The sequence below is a fragment of the Mycteria americana genome, chromosome 19 (genome assembly GCF_035582795.1).
Source record: "Mycteria americana isolate JAX WOST 10 ecotype Jacksonville Zoo and Gardens chromosome 19, USCA_MyAme_1.0, whole genome shotgun sequence".
Lineage (NCBI taxonomy): Eukaryota > Metazoa > Chordata > Aves > Ciconiiformes > Ciconiidae > Mycteria > Mycteria americana.
Genome location: NC_134383.1, coordinates 298535 through 315988, shown reverse-complemented (window position 1 = coordinate 315988; position 17454 = coordinate 298535). Strand labels below are relative to the sequence as shown.

At 48.2% G+C, this 17454-nt stretch overlaps 1 protein-coding gene across 2 annotated transcripts in view; it reads left to right on the top strand.

Annotated features, from left to right (window-relative positions):
* Positions 1 to 16721, top strand: part of KMT2A (lysine methyltransferase 2A) — a 48462-nt gene extending 31741 nt beyond the window's left edge. For both annotated transcript variants that reach the window (XM_075520964.1, XM_075520965.1), the window contains exons 22-36: positions 813 to 971; positions 1261 to 1378; positions 1461 to 1539; positions 1793 to 1953; positions 2758 to 2943; positions 3606 to 7917; positions 9290 to 9370; positions 9902 to 9966; positions 10350 to 10520; positions 11188 to 11262; positions 11571 to 11745; positions 12135 to 12242; positions 12683 to 12766; positions 13160 to 13289; positions 13684 to 16721. In XM_075520964.1, coding sequence (XP_075377079.1) covers positions 813 to 971; positions 1261 to 1378; positions 1461 to 1539; positions 1793 to 1953; positions 2758 to 2943; positions 3606 to 7917; positions 9290 to 9370; positions 9902 to 9966; positions 10350 to 10520; positions 11188 to 11262; positions 11571 to 11745; positions 12135 to 12242; positions 12683 to 12766; positions 13160 to 13289; positions 13684 to 13959 — 6180 coding nt within the window. In that variant the 3' untranslated portion in view covers positions 13960 to 16721. The remainder of the gene's footprint in view (positions 1 to 812; positions 972 to 1260; positions 1379 to 1460; positions 1540 to 1792; positions 1954 to 2757; positions 2944 to 3605; positions 7918 to 9289; positions 9371 to 9901; positions 9967 to 10349; positions 10521 to 11187; positions 11263 to 11570; positions 11746 to 12134; positions 12243 to 12682; positions 12767 to 13159; positions 13290 to 13683) is intronic.
* The last annotated feature ends 733 nt before the right edge of the window (positions 16722 to 17454 follow it).

The window sequence follows — 17454 nt, the reverse complement described above, 5'->3', positions numbered from 1 at the left end:
GCAGTCCGAACTGATGACAGCAGAGGAACTCAAAGGAGAGAGCGCAAGCCTGTGCCTGGTATTTTGACCTAGGTTAAATTTTATATATGTATAAAAGAAATAAAAATTGAAAGCAAATATTGTCCAATTGAAGGTGTTGATCAAGGAACGTTTTCATGGTTGAGTACAGAAGAAGGATCTTGACAGCTAGCTTGTACATACCCACTCTGTTAAATACTGCGAAAAGAATGATGGTGGTGTGTGTTTTTCTGAACTCCTAAGCAGTCTTAGAAAACGATATAATCTTCCTGTTGTGAATTGGTTGTTGCTTACTTTCCAGAAGAATGAAATGAGACTGGAAGCATGACTAGAAATTAGTTTGTCCAAATTTTGTTTTTAATATTGCATCATTTGGTCTGAAATATTTATTAAAACAGCAGAAGCAGTGGAATGGGACTGCTCTTAGCCAGTAGTAAGCCACCCACGTGGGGCATACTCTGTGCGGGAGAAGCAGTTGACGTATTAATCGGTGAAGCTTGCAAATATGACACTTGGATATGGAGTACAAGCAAGAAAGTCTGAGGCCTGGAGGAACCAGCCTGCAAATGCAAAACTTGTTCTGTGTGAGGGATCCTTCCTCCTCTCACCTCCTCCTCCATGTCTCTTGTGCGTTCAAGTCCACGGTAGTGAAATGTTACAGCAATGAAGTGGGAGGTCAGGCATTACTCTAAACTTCTGTCTATGCCCAAAAAAACAACTGACAACAGTAGTGGTTTTAGAAGGGATTGATTTTTAACCTTTTTTTGGTTTTTGCCTTTTTTTTGCTTTTGTAGAGATGCGAGTTCTGCCAGAAGTCAGGCGCCACAGTAGGCTGCTGCCTCACTTCCTGTACAAGTAACTATCACTTCATGTGCTCGCGAGCCAAGAACTGTGTCTTTCTGGACGATAAGAAAGTTTACTGCCAGAGGCATCGTGACTTGATCAAAGGAGAGGTGAGATTCTTCTTTCACACCCTGCCTTGTCTGCAGGTGGGGTTAGCCTGTAACTATGCGTTTTTTAGAAGTTAATATTGAATGTATTCCTTGCTAATGAGGGCCGGACCACAGTGCTGTTAAAAAGAAGTCAGCAATACAACTGGCATGGGGAAGTTTGGCGAGTGGTACTACGTGGCAGTTCAAAAAACCAAAAGACCAAACTGGGGATCGAGTTAGGCAGACTGCGTAGCGTACACGTGGTGGTTCCTTTAAAATTAACAAGTAGTTTTGTGGATTCTTGTTCCAGGTGGTTCCTGAGAATGGGTTTGAAGTTCTTAGGAGAGTTTTTGTGGACTTTGAAGGGATCAGTTTGAGAAGAAAATTTCTTAGTGGCTTAGAACCAGAGAACATCCACATGATGATTGGTAAGATCTAGTCTCTGGACACTTGATCCACCTTTGGTGCTGGAATCTGGTTCACAGAACTTCTCTTCCTCTTTCTGCTCAGGTTCAATGACAATAGACTGTTTAGGAATTCTGAATGACCTCTCCGACTGCGAAGATAAGTTGTTTCCCATCGGCTATCAGTGAGTATAAGCTGTTTCATGATTAGATGTCTTTTCGTATGTTAGATGCCAAGCCAGCGCTGAAGTAACATGTAAAAATTGACTGTAGCTTTCATACGCTGTTCAGGAATCTTGTCATTAAGCTAGGTGTGCAGCATGTTGTGCCAGGAAGCCTTTGTCCCGTGTAATTTTGAGAAACTGAAAATTTAAAATAGGAATGCTGAGGTTTACTCGACTGTTGCGTAAATTGTCTCATGTTTGAATTGTCTTCCAGGTGCTCCAGGGTGTACTGGAGCACAACAGATGCCAGGAAGCGCTGTGTGTATACCTGCAAGATCATGGAGTGCCGACCTCCGGTCATAGAACCTGACATCAACAGCACTGTAGAGCATGATGATAACAGAACAATTGCCCATAGCCCAGTTCCCCTTACAGGTAATCTTTTAAGGACTTTCTAAAAGTATATTCTCTACGTGGCTTTGCCATAGTGTATCCTTACCAGAAAGCCAGGTAGTGGCTAGGACCTGTGTCTCTTAGACGGATTTGGACTAGAATCCACTTCAGGCTTCCAAATTATGTTACAGCATCTTAAGACTTTAAAAAAAAAAGGGGGGGGGGGAGGGGGGAAGATCTAAGCTCGTGAGCGTACTGGTAACTTTGAAAATTTGAGCTAAAGGAAAACTACTGTAGTAGTGCTTTCTAGTCTACAGATCTGAGGTTTTTCTCATGATCTAAAACTTCAAATTGAACTTCAAGTGTCAGTGTTGGTATGTAATATGGGGGTTGTTAAATACCATATTGAATAGTAGCATTGCGCTGCTTCTGTATTTCCAAATTGCTTTCTCTGTATCCATAGGTGAGTTTAAAAAAAAAAAAAAAATTAAAAATCTCAACCCTGTCCTCTTCAGTTCCCAGAAGGTGAGGCTGTGGAAGATTTTTAAAACATTTATAACAGTTGTCATTGTCAACATAGAACCTTAAACTTTATTAAAATGTAATGGAATTTCATATGTAAGCTGAGGGTTACTGTATTGCTGCAAGTGTTTGAAAATCTTCTTAGAGGAGAAGAAACCAGACGTTATCTGATGGCAGGGAAGCAGTAATCTTTGACTTTGTGTTTATTTAACAAATACCCTGATTCTCCAAGTGAAACCTGATAGCAATATATACTTTATCAGATCATAGCTTTTAGGATCCAGTGATGGCTTATACTGTTGTTTCTCTTTTATACAACAACAGACACTCTACCTAAAGACAGCCGAAATACACCTGAAATTGTAAACCCACCATCACCAGATCGTCCCTTGCATTCTCAGACCTCTAGTTCCTGTTACTATCCAGTGGTCTCAAAGGGTCCCCGGATCAGGACGCCAAGTTACCCATCCACACAGAGGTCTCCCGGCTCTAGGCCGTTACCCTCTGCAGGTATTTCAAGTGCTGTTGACTTTGATTTTGGGTTTTTTGGGGAGGTTTTGTTTGTTTGTTTTGGAAATATTTTTGGTTTGGTTCGTGTCTGTCTTGGTTTCATTCAGAATGTGGTGTTTAGTTTTCTGGTTCTAGAGAAAATAGTGAAATGGCCATAGGTTTGAGGGAAGGGAAGATCTGAAAATATCCAGTAGAGATGGCCTGTCAAGAAATGTACGACTGAAACAAAAATTTCCCTGGGATGAAGAAAGCAGTGTTTGGGCCATATAATAGCAGTAATACAGAAGAGCTGTAATATAAGTTAGGGACTTCATCATCTCAGTCGGTATTTTTCCAGAGAGAATCAGAAATCTGGTATTGTAATTCAGCTGCTATTTCTGTATGAATGAGTCATGTTTTGTTTCAAAGTGATGTTGAAAATTCACAGCTAAAGTTGAGATGCAGAACCCTGAGATACAAACTTGTCAGCTCTACATGGTGAATAGTGATTGACGGTATCAGATTTTTAATACCTATCTCGAGTATCATCATTATGTTAATGCTATTCGGCTGAAAGGTTTTGCTGGGTTTTAATTTCTTGTGTTTTGTGTGAAGGATTTGGGGATGCATTGATCGTGAAGGTTTCAGATCACTTGACAGTCTTTCTTGCCTTATTTTCTCAGGAAGTCCTACCCCGGTGACCCATGAAATAGTGACAGTAGGAGATCCTTTACTATCCTCTGGACTTAAGAGCATTGGTTCTAGGAGACATAGCACCTCCTCTTTGTCACAGCAGCAATCAAAACTCCGGATGATTTCCCCTACGCGAGCCGGGAACACTTACTCCAGGCACAGCATATCTTCGGTTTCCAGCATGGGGTCCTCTTCGGAACATGAACCGAGCGTCAAAAGCACCGACCGCTTTGTGGGATCAGCGAATGCAGGTGCTCCAAGTGCTCCAGTTCAAAGTTGCTCTACCAGTTCAGGCTCCCAGAAAACAGCGGCTACAAGTGGAAGTAAAACTTACCAGCTGGATGCATCTCAGCCTACGGAAGGAAAACATTCCAGCAGTTCAGATTTGATAGCCAAAGGTGCTCCTTCCAAGGGAGAGAAGATGAAAACACTGACCTCAAAGGACCCAGATTATTCAGCTCATGGTTTTGCTTCTGGAGGAAACTCCAAAATGTCCGCTCAACCAAGCAGTTCATCAGGTGCAGAAATTAATGTTAAAACAGGAACCTTTCAAGAATGTTCAGGATCGTTTTCTTCCAAAGAAGCAATATCCTTTCCACCTTTGCATCAGAGAGGCCCAAGGAAAGACAGAGATCAGCACGTGGAACCTGTACAGCCAGAGAAAACGACTGTGGCTGATGAGATGGATGCGAAGACCTTGAAGTCTGCTGGAGTAAATAGCAGATCTCCTGCAGCAAGCGAGCAGGTAGTTTCTGCCCCTAGAGACAGGCGTCAGAAAGGGAAGAAGTTAATGAAAGATAGTTTTAAAGAGAAGCATTCCCTGAAATCTCTTGCAGATTCAAGTCAAGCAGTAGGCAGCGATGAAGGAAACCTGAAACCAGAATTTGGTAATCAGGGTTTGGCAACTGAACAAATTAGCCAGAGGTTATGTAATAATATTCCTGCTGAAAAAGCTGGCGAGAAGTCTCCACCTTCACAAGGGCCGTCTAAAGGTTCTGCAGTGCAGCTCGAAGTGGCCTCTAAGGAATCACAGGCACCTAGGAAACGCACCGTTAAAGTCACTCTGACTCCTCTCAAGATGGAAAGCGAAAACCAGTCTAAAAATGCACAGCAGGAAAGTGATGCTGAACCTCAGTCTGCAGGAGCAGAACTGGCCGCTTTGGCGGAGCCCTCCTCAACTTCGGAAAGCCCGGAGGATAACCCTGTAGTTCAGGGAAGTCCAAACGAAGCACCAGCACAGGAATCTCAAAATAACGCGTATGAAAATTTGCCCGTTCAAGATAACAACTTGATGATCCAGGATGGAACTAAAGCTCAAGAAGAAGGCTCGTACAAGCGGAGATATCCACGGAGAAGTGCTCGGGCCAGATCCAATATGTTCTTTGGATTGACTCCTCTGTATGGCGTGAGGTCTTACGGAGAGGAAGACATTCCCTTCTACAGTAACTCAACTGGGAAGAAGCGGGGGAAGCGGTCTGCAGAAGGACAGGTGGATGGCGCAGATGACTTGAGCACATCAGATGAAGACGACTTATACTACTATAATTTCACTAGAACGGTGGTTTCCTCAAACACGGAGGAGAGGCTTGCATCCCATAACTTATTCAGGGAGGAGGAGCAGTGCGATCTTCCAAAAATCTCACAGCTGGACGGTGTGGATGATGGAACTGAAAGTGATACAAGTGTCACGGCAACGACAAGAAAAGTCAGTCAAGTAACTAAAAGGAGCGGTAAAGAAAACGGAACGGAGAACTTAAAGCTAGATAGAACTGAAGAAGCCGGAGAGAAAGTACAAGTCGCCAAGAGCTCCACTGTCCACAAAACCGACCCAAAGATTGATAACTGCCATCCTGTGAGCAGGGTTAAAGCACAAGCTCAGGATTCGCTGGAAGCTCAGCTGAGCTCGTTGGAAACGGGCCGCAGGGCTCATGCAAGCACGCCTTCTGACAAGAACTTACTGGACACTTTTAACACAGAGCTTCTGAAATCCGACTCTGACAATAACAACAGTGATGACTGTGGGAACATCCTCCCTTCCGACATCATGGACTTTGTACTAAAGAACACGCCGTCTATGCAGGCGTTGGGAGAAAGTCCGGAGTCCTCGTCATCTGAACTTCTAACGCTTGGAGAAGGTTTAGGTCTCGACAGCAACCGTGGCAAGGACATGGGTTTGTTTGAGGTGTTCTCCCAGCAGCTGCCAACCGCCGAGCCGGTGGACAGCAGCGTCTCTTCCTCCATATCAGCAGAGGAGCAGTTTGAATTGCCGCTGGAGCTTCCTTCCGATCTCTCTGTTCTGACCACTCGCAGCCCTACGGTGCCCAGCCAAAATCACAACAGGCTCGCTGTCATCTCGGAGTCTTCGCTCTCCTCCTCGGGAGAGAGGTCGATGCTTGCCTTGCCTTCCACGGAGTCTGGGGAAAAGAGAGTGACAGTCACAGAAAAATCTGCCTCGGGGGAAGGTGATACAGCTCTTCTGAGTCCAGGAGTAGACCCGAGCCCGGAAGGACACATGACTCCCGATCACTTCATCCAGGGTCACATAGATGCAGAGCATATAGCCAGCCCGCCCTGTGGCCCCGTCGAGCAAGGGCACGGCAGCAACCAGGATTTAACGAGAAACAGCGGGACTCCAGGTATCCAGGTGCCGGTATCGCCCACTGTTCCCCTCCAGAGCCAGAAGTACGTGCCAAACTCCACGGACAGTCCTGGCCCCTCGCAGATCTCCAACGCTGCAGTGCAGACAACGCCGCCCCACCTCAAGCCAGCCGCAGAAAAACTTCTGGTCGTCAATCAGAACATGCAGCCGTTGTACGTCCTCCAAACTCTTCCCAACGGCGTTACTCAAAAGATACAGTTAACGCCTTCTGTTAGTTCTGCGCAGAGCGTGATGGAGACCAGCGCTTCGGTGCTGGGGCCCATGGGGAGCGGGCTCACGCTGACCACCGGATTAAATCCGAGCTTGCCCTCGTCTCAGTCGTTATTCCCTCCCACGAGCAAGGGGCTGCTGCCCATGCCCCATCACCAGCATATACATCCCTTCTCCACAGCCACTCAGACCGGCTTCCCACCAAACATCAGCAGTCCTTCACCAGGTCTTCTGATCGGTGTGCAGCCGCCCCCTGATCCTCAGCTCTTAGTGTCTGAAGCTAGTCAGAGGACAGACCTTGGTACCACCGCTTCTACACCAGCTGCTGCCCTGGGCAAGAAACGGCCCATCTCTCGTCTGCAGTCACGGAAGAATAAGAAGCTGGCTCCCTCTGGAACCCCTTCTGCTATAGCTCCTCCTGATATGGTCTCCAACATGACCTTAATTAATTTTGCTCCTTCCCAAATTTCCAACCACCCGTTGGATTTGGGAACCATTGCGAATTCAACATCCCATAGAACCGTCCCGAACATTATCAAAAGGTCCAAGTCTGGGGTCATGTATTTTGAGCAAACGTCTTTGCTCCCGCAAGGTGGGACCACTACTGCAGTCGGCACGTCTCCCAGTGTTATTGGACCAGATGCCAGTCACCTCCCAGCGGGGCCTGTATCTGGCCTAGCATCGAGTTCCTCGGTGCTGAACGTCGTATCCATGCAGGCCACGGCAGCCCCTACTACTGGTGGGTCAGTTCCTGGTCACGTTTTGGGACAAAGCTCAGTAACATTAACTAGCCCTGGATTATTAGGGGACCTTGGTTCGATAAGCAACCTCCTGATCAAAGCTAGTCAGCAAAGCCTTGGTCTTCAGGAGCAGCACGTGACTCTACCGCCAAGTTCTGGGATGTTTTCGCAACTGGGAACATCCCCAACTCCGTCTACGGCAGCAATGACAGCTGCGTCAAGCATATGTGTTCTGCCTTCAGCACAGACGATGGGCATGACAGTTGCTCCGTCGTCTACTGACCCAGAAGGCTCTTACCAGCTTCAGCAGATGACACAACTCTTAGCCAGCAAAACCGGGGTTGCTTCCTCCCCGCTGGACCTTGGCACGGCTTCGGCAACGACACAGTTGTCGAGCTTTCCGCAGCTGGTTGATGTTCCCAACAATACCGGACTCGAACAAAACAAGGCTTCCTCGTCAGTGATGCATGCCAGTTCAGCATCTCCTGGAGGCTCCCCGTCATCTGGTCAGCAGTCTGCGAGCAGCTCCGTGCTGGGTCCCACGAAAATGAAGCCGAAAATCAAACGCATTCAGCCATCGTTAGACAAAGGGAATGGAAAGAAGCACAAAACTTCTCATGTGTGGACCAGTTCCTCTGAAGCACAGGTTCCCGACAGAGGGGCCATTGCTGTACCCCCAGTCTCAGCTACAGGGTAAGAGGAGTGTTTGATTTTGCTCATCCCTGAGGTTTTGTAACAATATAAGAAAGAATCTCCCGCTAGTTTTACAGCAGATTGTCCTTTTGAGTAGTAATTTCTAAGGTAAAAACCCCAGCTGCCAACAGAAAGCAGATCTCTCTAAAGGAGTTAGTAGAACTTTTACCTCTGGAAAGGGAAGGATGAAAAACCTAAGACTTTGAGGATCAGGGTTACGAGGACTTTATTCAGCATTGACAGCTCTGGCAAATTAAAGAGCATTTTAGAGATATCAGTAGAGAAAATGGCACTCAAAAGGGTGATGGGTTCTATTCCTTTATGTTGTTAATGTGTGTAAGTGCTCTAGAAGTTACAATTGTACTATCGGCAGTGTGCTAAGGCACCAGAATGATGCACCGTTATGGTGTTACCTTGGTCATTCTGATTACAGAATTTAAACTGCGTGCCAGTCTCTGTGAGCTTAGTGCCTCTCCAGTGTGTGGTTTATTTCTCCTGCCCCTCTTCCCTCCTCTTTAGTCCCTACAGGCGAGAGGGACTGGGGAGGAGCTGGGAGAACAGGGAGAGTCTTGCTCTCTACTTTGTCAGAACAGCAGAGCGTGCGCTTGTCTCTCGCAGTAGAGGGTTGCTTTCCAGACCTTAAATTAAAATGACATTTGAATTGACTCTTTGAAATGTGGATCTGTAGAGAGAATAAGAGCTGCTGGCCTGGGTTTTACATGCAAAACTGGACAGTTTTATCCACGTAGTGCATAGCCGTGTCTTAGTATCACACTGCCAACAGTTAGGCATTTCACCGAAAGACGTTGCACTGCTGACTTTCAGAGAACTCTCCAAAACGATTGCCGGTACCAAAAGACAGTAACATCCAGCTTTTGGTAACTGAGAAATACTGCACGTCATTCGTGTAATTCCTTGATCATCTTAATGGCTTGTAATAGGTCTGGTTCTTAAACTGTGGATCCAAAACTCTTTAGACAGCTCAGCCTTTTAAAATAGTGCTTTTGCGTTGCCAGCACTTGCCAATTTGTTTTAGTCTGCACATGTTTTCTGTAGCTGTTTCCACATCCCGCCACGCACCTCTTGACTCCTGAGCTCATTGCGTATGGGTGCTCAGGCATGTTTCTCCTGCACCCGGATGCATGCTCCTCCTTCCTCTTGAAGTGCAAGTCTTGATTCTGACGTGATGCTGGACGTGTGATCTGGTTCCTCGTGTCTCAGGAGCAGTCACTACTTCTGTAGTTCTGCCGAACTGCTTAATCACTCGCGGCAAGCGGCAACTCCCGGTGGATCTGTTACTGCTTTCCAGTCTGGCTTACGGCACATGTGGCTTGGCAGGTATTGTGAATGTTCCTAAATCTTCTTGTTCCAGGACTCCTGCTGTGAAGGCAGATACGCAGGATGCAGCGAGCGTAGATCAGCCATCACAGAAACCATGTGGGCAGTCTGCAGGGTAAGCGTTAAACAGACCTTTCCATCGGATTCTGCTGGCTTGAGCTTAAGGAGATTTATACAGAGAATGCGAGAAGTCTTACCTTGCTAGTTAAAGTATCTTGGGAGCTTTCGGTCTGGAACGAGTGGTCACATTTAGTTGCAATATGGAGCCATTTTTTAAATTAAGTTGCATATAGCTCCAGAAAGCTTACTGCTTGCTGAGAACAAGACTACTCATACAGCCTTGGCTGATCATACGTTAGCATACGCCTTATTACTGAGTAGGGCTAATACAAAGAACAGGTCACAGAGCGTATTAAATTAGACTGCTACCCACAGAGCAATAGATGCCTCAAAAATAAATGCTACTGAGTACAATCTTTTTGCTTGTTTGTTTCCAGTTGAACGGATGTTAGAACATTCAGTCTGGAAAAAGGTTCTTGTACCTCCGTCTAGTTCTTGGATTTTGTAGGGGAGTGTTCAGGGCTGGTGAGGAAATGAGGTGGGTCGTTAAATATTTTTCTTCATGTTCACTTCCTTCCCTCCCAAGGCAAACGGCAGTCCTCCCAGAATCTCAGTCAACACAGAACTCAACAAATGAGCAAGAAAATGCAGGTATGTCGCTTCTTCAAAAGCACCAAGTCTTGGGATTCTCCAGGAGTGGGAAATTAGTACCTTGAAGTTTTGATTTTTGTGTGTGTCCCTCTTGCAGGAAAATCTCAGAGCTTATAGTCATATTATTCTTGCTTTGAATGGGGGAAAGGTTTGTTTGCAGTTAATAGATATTGGACAAGTAGTTACGTGTCTGTTTTTAGTTTGTGGAAATTTCAGCACTTGAGATTTCACACGCTTGCTACAACACTGTCTAGATTTTTTTCTTGGACGGATTTACTGGTCAAAAAGCAAGTTAGTAAGTAATTTTCAGTTGTGGAACAACCAGCGGAAAAAACATCATTCTGCCCAATTTCCATCTTCATGCTAGCTTCTGTTTTTTCTAGGCTCAAAAGCTCTTGAGGAAGAAGAGAGCACTTTCAGCTCCCCACTTATGTTTTGGCTTCAGCAAGAACAAAAGAGGAAAGAGTGTCTTGGTGAGAAGAAACCAAAGAAAGGTTTGGTTTTTGAGATCTCTAGTGATGATGGTTTTCAAATCTGCGCAGAAAGCATTGAAGGTGAGAACTGTGCGTTTTTGGTTGTACTGGTTTTGGCTTTCCTTGCTAGAAGTCAAATTATGACTTCTGAGGATCTGTTACTTGCCTTTTATTTAATAGATTTAAAAAAAAAAAAAACAACAACCCAAAACAAAACAAAAAAACCCCTCTTGATTTATGGCCCTAGAACATTCCTAGTTCCTAGCAATGTCTGGATTATATTGGAAAAGTTTGGTGGTTGGTTTTTTTAATCGTTGTCCCATTTTGCTTTATCAATTGGCCGATGGCGTTGAACCATATTTTGCCAAGAAATAGTCAGTGTGGATCAGACAGTAGGGTATCAAGACTTTTCCTCCAGACCAATTGCCCAAGATGCTTACTTCCCTTTGTGCCAAAGTGAATTTTGGAGAGGATGGAAGCAACTGGATCCACAGATCTTAATTTATGGCCCATGAAAGGACGCAGACGTCATATTCTCCAATTAGCTTATTTAAATACGAGCGTTTTGTTGGAAAACAGCATACTGCACACGTACATAGAAGTCCACCAATGGTACGTTCTTTCACTGGAAACCGGCTAAGATGCGGCAAGATAAGAGGCATAGCAAGGCACACCCATTTTGGCAATCCTCGGTGCCCAGCACTCGGATACTCTTTCACTGTCTTGTCTTCTGTTTGTGTGGCTGCAGATGCCTGGAAGTCGCTGACTGACAAAGTTCAAGAAGCCCGTTCTAATGCCCGCCTGAAACAGCTATCTTTTGCAGGTAATAGCCGGTGCCAAACTCATTTTTACCGCGCTTTTGAATGTGTGAGAGCAAACAGATCTTTCTGTGAGCGTCTTGGGGTTCAGAGGCTTAAGAGTTTCAGTTCAGCTGCTAACTGCTTTATGGAGGATAATTTCTTCCTGATGAAACGATTGAAAACTCCTATGGGGAATGAACTAGCTAATACAGCGCTTCAGTGAAAATTGCAGGCTAGCACAAAAGTTGTATTTAACAAGCTGCTGTATCCTCCTGCTCCAAGTCTGCCTTGTCAGTTGGGTTTTTTTGTTGTGCTCTATTTATTGTTCCAGGTGTGAATGGTTTGAGGATGCTGGGGATTATCCACGATACCGTTGTGTTCCTGATTGAGCAACTGTATGGAGCGAAGCACTGCCACAACTACAAGTTCAGATTTCATAAGCCAGAGGAGGCCAATGAACCTCCTCTGAATCCACATGGCTCTGCTAGGGCTGAAGTCCACCTGAGGCAAGTGTGAGCTTTGTCACTGTTAAGGTTAACGGCCCGGCCTGTTTGCTCGGTTAACTAACTCCATGGCAGGGCAGAAGCAACAAATCTCTAGGGCGTTGAAGCTCTCGGTTAAAAAGAAGCGTTAGCAAAGCAATTATATCGTGTCTTCTGAGTCCACACGTTTTTCTCTGCCACTTTGTTCACCATTGCTTTGTTTAACAAAGCTTTCTTGGCTGGTGCTTTTATTCACGGTTCTCGGAAACTGTTGTGTGTTACCCTGACGCGTGGAAGGCTTTAAGAGAGGACAGACTGGAGAAGGTGTAAAGCAGTAAACATGTCAAACTGTTGTGGCAGCCACATGTTTATTTTCAGTCAGTAAAACTTCCTTTCCTCTCTTCAAATTGCAGGAAATCTGCATTTGATATGTTTAATTTCTTGGCTTCTAAACACCGACAGCCACCAGAATACAACCCAAATGACGAGGAAGAGGAAGAAGTACAGCTGAAATCGGCCCGGTATGCAGCAGGGTTTAAAGATTCAAAGGGGAAAATAGTGCCATGCTGTTAAAACAAGCTGATCAGGCTTAGTTCTGCATGGTCTTTGAGGTGGTGTTTAAAACTTGAAAGCTACCAAGGACTAGCAGATATAGAGGAGACTCCTACCATCGCAGAACTGACAGCTGAAGGTGACCACCAGACCAGTCTCCCTCTGCGTGTTTCTTTTCCTTGCTAATGTAAAACAATCTGATGAGAATTTGGGCGGAAAAGGGAGGAAATGATCTTTTACGTATACGTTAAAAACACTGAATTAATTGTGGTTATGTTCTCAGTGGGCTGCAGTGGCACAGTGTCTAAATTATTATATCTTGGAAAGTATCCCAGGTAATACATACTCTCAAGTAAAGGCGCAGACTCTCAAATAAAGGTCATCGCTTAGCAGCATCTCTTTGTTCTAGGAGGGCGACTAGTATGGATCTGCCAATGCCCATGCGCTTCCGACACTTGAAGAAGACCTCCAAGGAGGCAGTTGGTGTCTACAGGTACGGTTTGGCTCTGGTACTGCTGCCTCTGGGACAGAGGAAGGTGAAAACTGGAAACCTTCTGTGAAGTCAGACTGCAAAATGGAGGGGGAAAAGCGGGTTTGGGGGTTTTCCCTCCTCCATCTCCCCACCCAAGTTACGTATTTGAAAAGTAATCCTCAGCACAAACTGCTTACTCCTTGCTGGCTTACCTTGGTGATAGCTAAGGCACGTGCTCAGGAGTGGGCAGGAGAGACCTCGTATCGTTCTTCTTAGCGTTACATTACGGAAGAGTAATGAGACCGCAGCGATCCTTGTAAGGAGCGAGCTGTTTTCTGCAGTGTTTGCAGTCTTACGTTTCTGAGCTTCGCTTGTATCATTTGCAACGTTCGCTCATCTTGTTGCTTTCTTTAGGTCTCCCATCCACGGCCGGGGTCTGTTCTGCAAAAGGAACATCGATGCAGGTGAGATGGTGATCGAATATTCAGGCAATGTCATTCGCTCCATCCTCACTGACAAACGAGAGAAATACTACGACAGTAAGGTGAGTTATGGGCTTTCGTAGAAGTTCTTAAAGAGTTTGGGAGAACTAGAAAGTGGCTGTAAAGGTAGGACAGGCTTATGTGAAAACTGCCCTTGGAACGTCGTGAACTGGGATTACAGGCTTCTCAGGATATTTCCATTCTCGCTGGAGCTCTAGAGGCGCTGCTTCTTGTCTCCTGCGGGCTGGGAAGGGTCTCAGTCCAGTCTTAGCGTTGCAGATCCAAAGGGCGCGGGGATGCAATGATTCGAGCATGAGCTTATGAAGACGAGAGAAGAGAGGTTGCAGATGCTCTTAAAGGCTTGACTTCTGGTTGCTGTAAGGGGCTAGGTCGTCTGCTAGGGTGGCTCTGTCTTCGCTTCCCTGACCTAACCCTCTTTCTGTCCTCCCTGCGTAGGGGATCGGTTGCTACATGTTCCGCATTGACGACTCTGAAGTGGTGGATGCCACCATGCACGGGAACGCGGCCCGCTTCATCAATCACTCCTGCGAGCCCAACTGCTACTCCCGGGTCATCAACATCGATGGCCAGAAACACATTGTCATCTTCGCCATGCGCAAAATCTACCGAGGGGAAGAGCTCACATACGACTACAAGTTCCCCATCGAAGACGCCAGCAACAAACTGCCCTGTAACTGCGGCGCCAAGAAGTGCCGGAAGTTTTTAAACTAGAACTTCCGTCAGCTGCAAGTGAGCCCTGAAGGGCCTGGGGCGAACCAAAGCTTCAAGAGAATCCCTCCCCGGCCGTTCAGACGGGACGGGGAGGCCAGAGGCAGGAATGAAGATCGGCTGGGCTCAAGGACCTGACTGGCGGCTGCGTTTCTCTGTCAGAGTCCACATCTTCATGTCTCGCATGCGCACACTTACCCTTGTGAAAGACACGGGCGACTGGAGAAGATCCTCGGCGTGATTATGTTTTTGCTATTCTCATTTCCCCCCGCCCCCGGTGTTCGTTTCTCAGCGTGGGGCTAATTAGCGGGAGAGGGGAGGGGAGGTCGGCCCGGGCCCGAGCGTGGCGGGGGCGATCGCGGGTCCTGTCCCTCTGTCCCTATCTGTCTCTGGGCTCAGAGTGCTGAAGGTGGCGTTCGCCGCCGCCGCTGCCTCCTTTGCGGGCCGGGCTGCGTCAGCAGTTCGGCAGCACAGCATTTGAGTGAGCTTTCCTCCTAGGGAGAGAGGCTGCACCCCACCAGCCAGCTACCCCGAGGGCTGCTGCGCGCGCGTCTGTGGTTCCTCGTGCTCTGCGTCTGCAAAACACTATTTGCGAGTCGGCTGGCGTACCGCGTGGCGCGGGGGGCCTGGCGCGTTGCGTGGGTCCAGCTTGTCTGGTTTCATCTAGGAAGGCTGAACCGGGGAGAGCGGAACGGAGCAGCCCGCAACCGGACTGAAGAGGGTTTGGCTAGCGCTTCGCTCCGAAATCCCTGCCCGAGTGCAGGGGAATTCCTGGCATTCTTTGGCAGAGAGAGGGCTTGTGCCAACAGTCACCGCGCTGTAAATCATTGCGAGCAAAGGCTTCCTTTCAGCAGCACCCTCCCTCTCTGGCTTTGCAGGAGAGTAGTAGTCCTTTCCCCGGTCCCGTCTCCAGCAGCTGGCTTCCTCCTCTACCCAGCGAGCTGAAGGTGCTTCCAGCCGGCGGTCCCTCTGCCGCCGTGGAGCTGGTCCGAGGGACAGACGTCTCTAGGGAGAGATGGGGAGCGAGAGCCAGCTCCGGGGTTAGCTGCGTACCGCTGTAGAGCAGGAGCTAGGAAGGACTTGCGTGGAGGCTCCCACGGGATCCGCTCTGCTCAGCCTCGGGCCGGGTGGGGAGACAAAGGAGCCGTCCTGCAGGCAGGCGCCTGCCATGGTCCGTCTTCCGGGCGTAGTCGCGCCGTCTTCCCCGAAAGGCATGGGAAGAGGCACCAAAACGGAGCGCGAGTTCTCCGCAAAGGCGAGGCCAAACACTACCCAGCCGCGTCTGCGCCGTGCAGCATCCAGAAACGCATAGGAAAGAACGTGGCCACCGGCACGGTTGCGGGTGCTGTAGCTGAGGAGCCGAGCTTGTTTGGAGCGAAGCAAAAGACGCTATCGTCCTGGTTAAAGTAGCGCGAGTCCTCCTCCCGTTTGGGTCTGCTCCACGCCTCCGCCACAAAAACAGAGAAAGAAGTGAAAAGCCCCAAGCCTAACAGATGACGACATTGGATTTTACTCTGTTCTGTTTACAGTTTAGTATTTAAGGTTTTATAAATGTAAATATATTTTGTATATTTTTCTATGAGAAGCACTTCATAGGGGAAAGCACTTATGACGAGGCTTTTTAAACAGTGGTATTATCCTAATTTAAGAGAATCTCTTTTTAATGATTTTTTTATTTTCATAGGACGGTTATAGGAAATACCTGGCTGGGCACAGTCTGATCCTTTCTCCGGAGAGGGGGGGGGGTACACTTTATTTCCTTTTTTTTCTTTTTTTTTCTTTTTTTTTTTTCTTTTTTTTTTTTTTTTTTACACTTGTTCTGCCTCTTTGATTTCAGTAACTGTTTCCAGGAGGTTTGGCTGGACCTTGAACTTTATTTACCCGTCAAGATGGGGGCGGGAGGGAGAATTGCCCAGCTGAGGAGGAGTTTGACCCTGTCTGAAGGACCACCCGTGCCCCCAGGCAGCAGGTGTGGTTCTGCCTTGCCCCGCGTGCCGGCATCCTCTGTGTATTTAAAAAGGAAAAACGAGAGAGACCTGGCCCTCGATACCTCTTTTGCTGGGAGGCTGCTCCGGGGCACGCGCCTCATCCCGCAGGCTCTCTCTTCTTGAAGGCAGATGAGTTTTTCCATGGAGGAGGGAGCGCAGGAGACGGCCTTGCTTTTCCAAGCTGTCCCCAGGGGTAGATCGGCCGCCGTTCTGGGAGCTGGCGGGTGGAGGGCTGCTCTGAAACGGCATCAGAAAGGGACGGGAGCGCCCGCTGACTCCCCAGTGCTCGTGGTGGGGCACCCCGAATCCGCACCCTTCGGGCCCCGAGACCTCTTCCTCTGACCTGAGAACGAAACGCGGCGCTCGGAGGGTCGGGACCCGCCGGTTTCCTTTCGTTTATTGCACTGTGTGATGATTATTTGGTGATAACTGTTGAAAGAAAAGTGGGATTGACGCTGCGTTTGTTACTGAGATGATTTGATGCACTGACAGTTTGGGAACGCACATACCTTGAGGAGGCCAACGAGTGCGTGCCCGGGGGATCTCGGCCCCCTGTCCCCGGGCGCGGCCGCTCTCGGTCCTTTTCCTCCCCGTTGCTGACGGCAGTGCGGGGGAACGGCCCTCACCTGGGCGAAGGCCGTGAATTTCTCGAGTAGCTCGGCTCCGCCGCCTTTTCTCTCACCTGCGCTGCTGCCGCGTCCCGATGGCAGAGGACGGGTCCGTTCCTCTGCCCGGGAGCCCCGGCTGGGAAGCGCTGCCCAAAGCCGCCCCGCGTTGGGGGAACGGCGTGCCGCGGGAGCCCCCTGAGACCCGAGCGCCAGGCGTCTCTCCTCCCGCGAGGACCGGTCGAGCCCGCGGGTCCGGCTGGCTGTCCGCTCTGCTGCTATACCCGTCGCGGCTGCCTGGGCGGGAGCCGCTGTGGCCAGTGAAACTGTCTGTACCCCCGGGAAGCCGCGCTGCGCCTCGCGGCCAGCCCGGGCCCTGGGGACGAGCGGTGGCGGGGCAGGGAGAGGCCGTGGCAGCGAGCGCCCGGGCTCACCGCCTGCCGCCCCTCCGGCCTGTCCCGCCCGGGCTGGCGGCGAGCGCGGCGCAGCTTCCCCGTGTATGAATGTATATTTTATAAGGACTGACGCCGATCACGGTATCTGAAAATACTAAGAGAAAAAGGAACTTTCGGGCGTTTATTTTTCTTTGTACAAACCGACGTGGTTGTTTTTTTTTTAAAGGAAAAGCGGGTCATTGCAAAGGGCTGGGTCTCTTTTCGTTCTGGTTTTCTTTCGTTTCAAAGCAATACCAGGTTCTTCAGCGGGACGGTCTTTGTGCAGAATCATGCCATTCAAACCCATACTACTGGTCCACTCTCGACACTCACAAGGTTTTTTTATAACTATAAATACGATATATATAGGAACTAATATAGTAATGCACCGTGTAATGAAGCCTAGTTCAGTATCGGTCCATGGCTTTTAATTCTCTTAACACTATAGGTAAGGATTGTGTTACAGTCGCT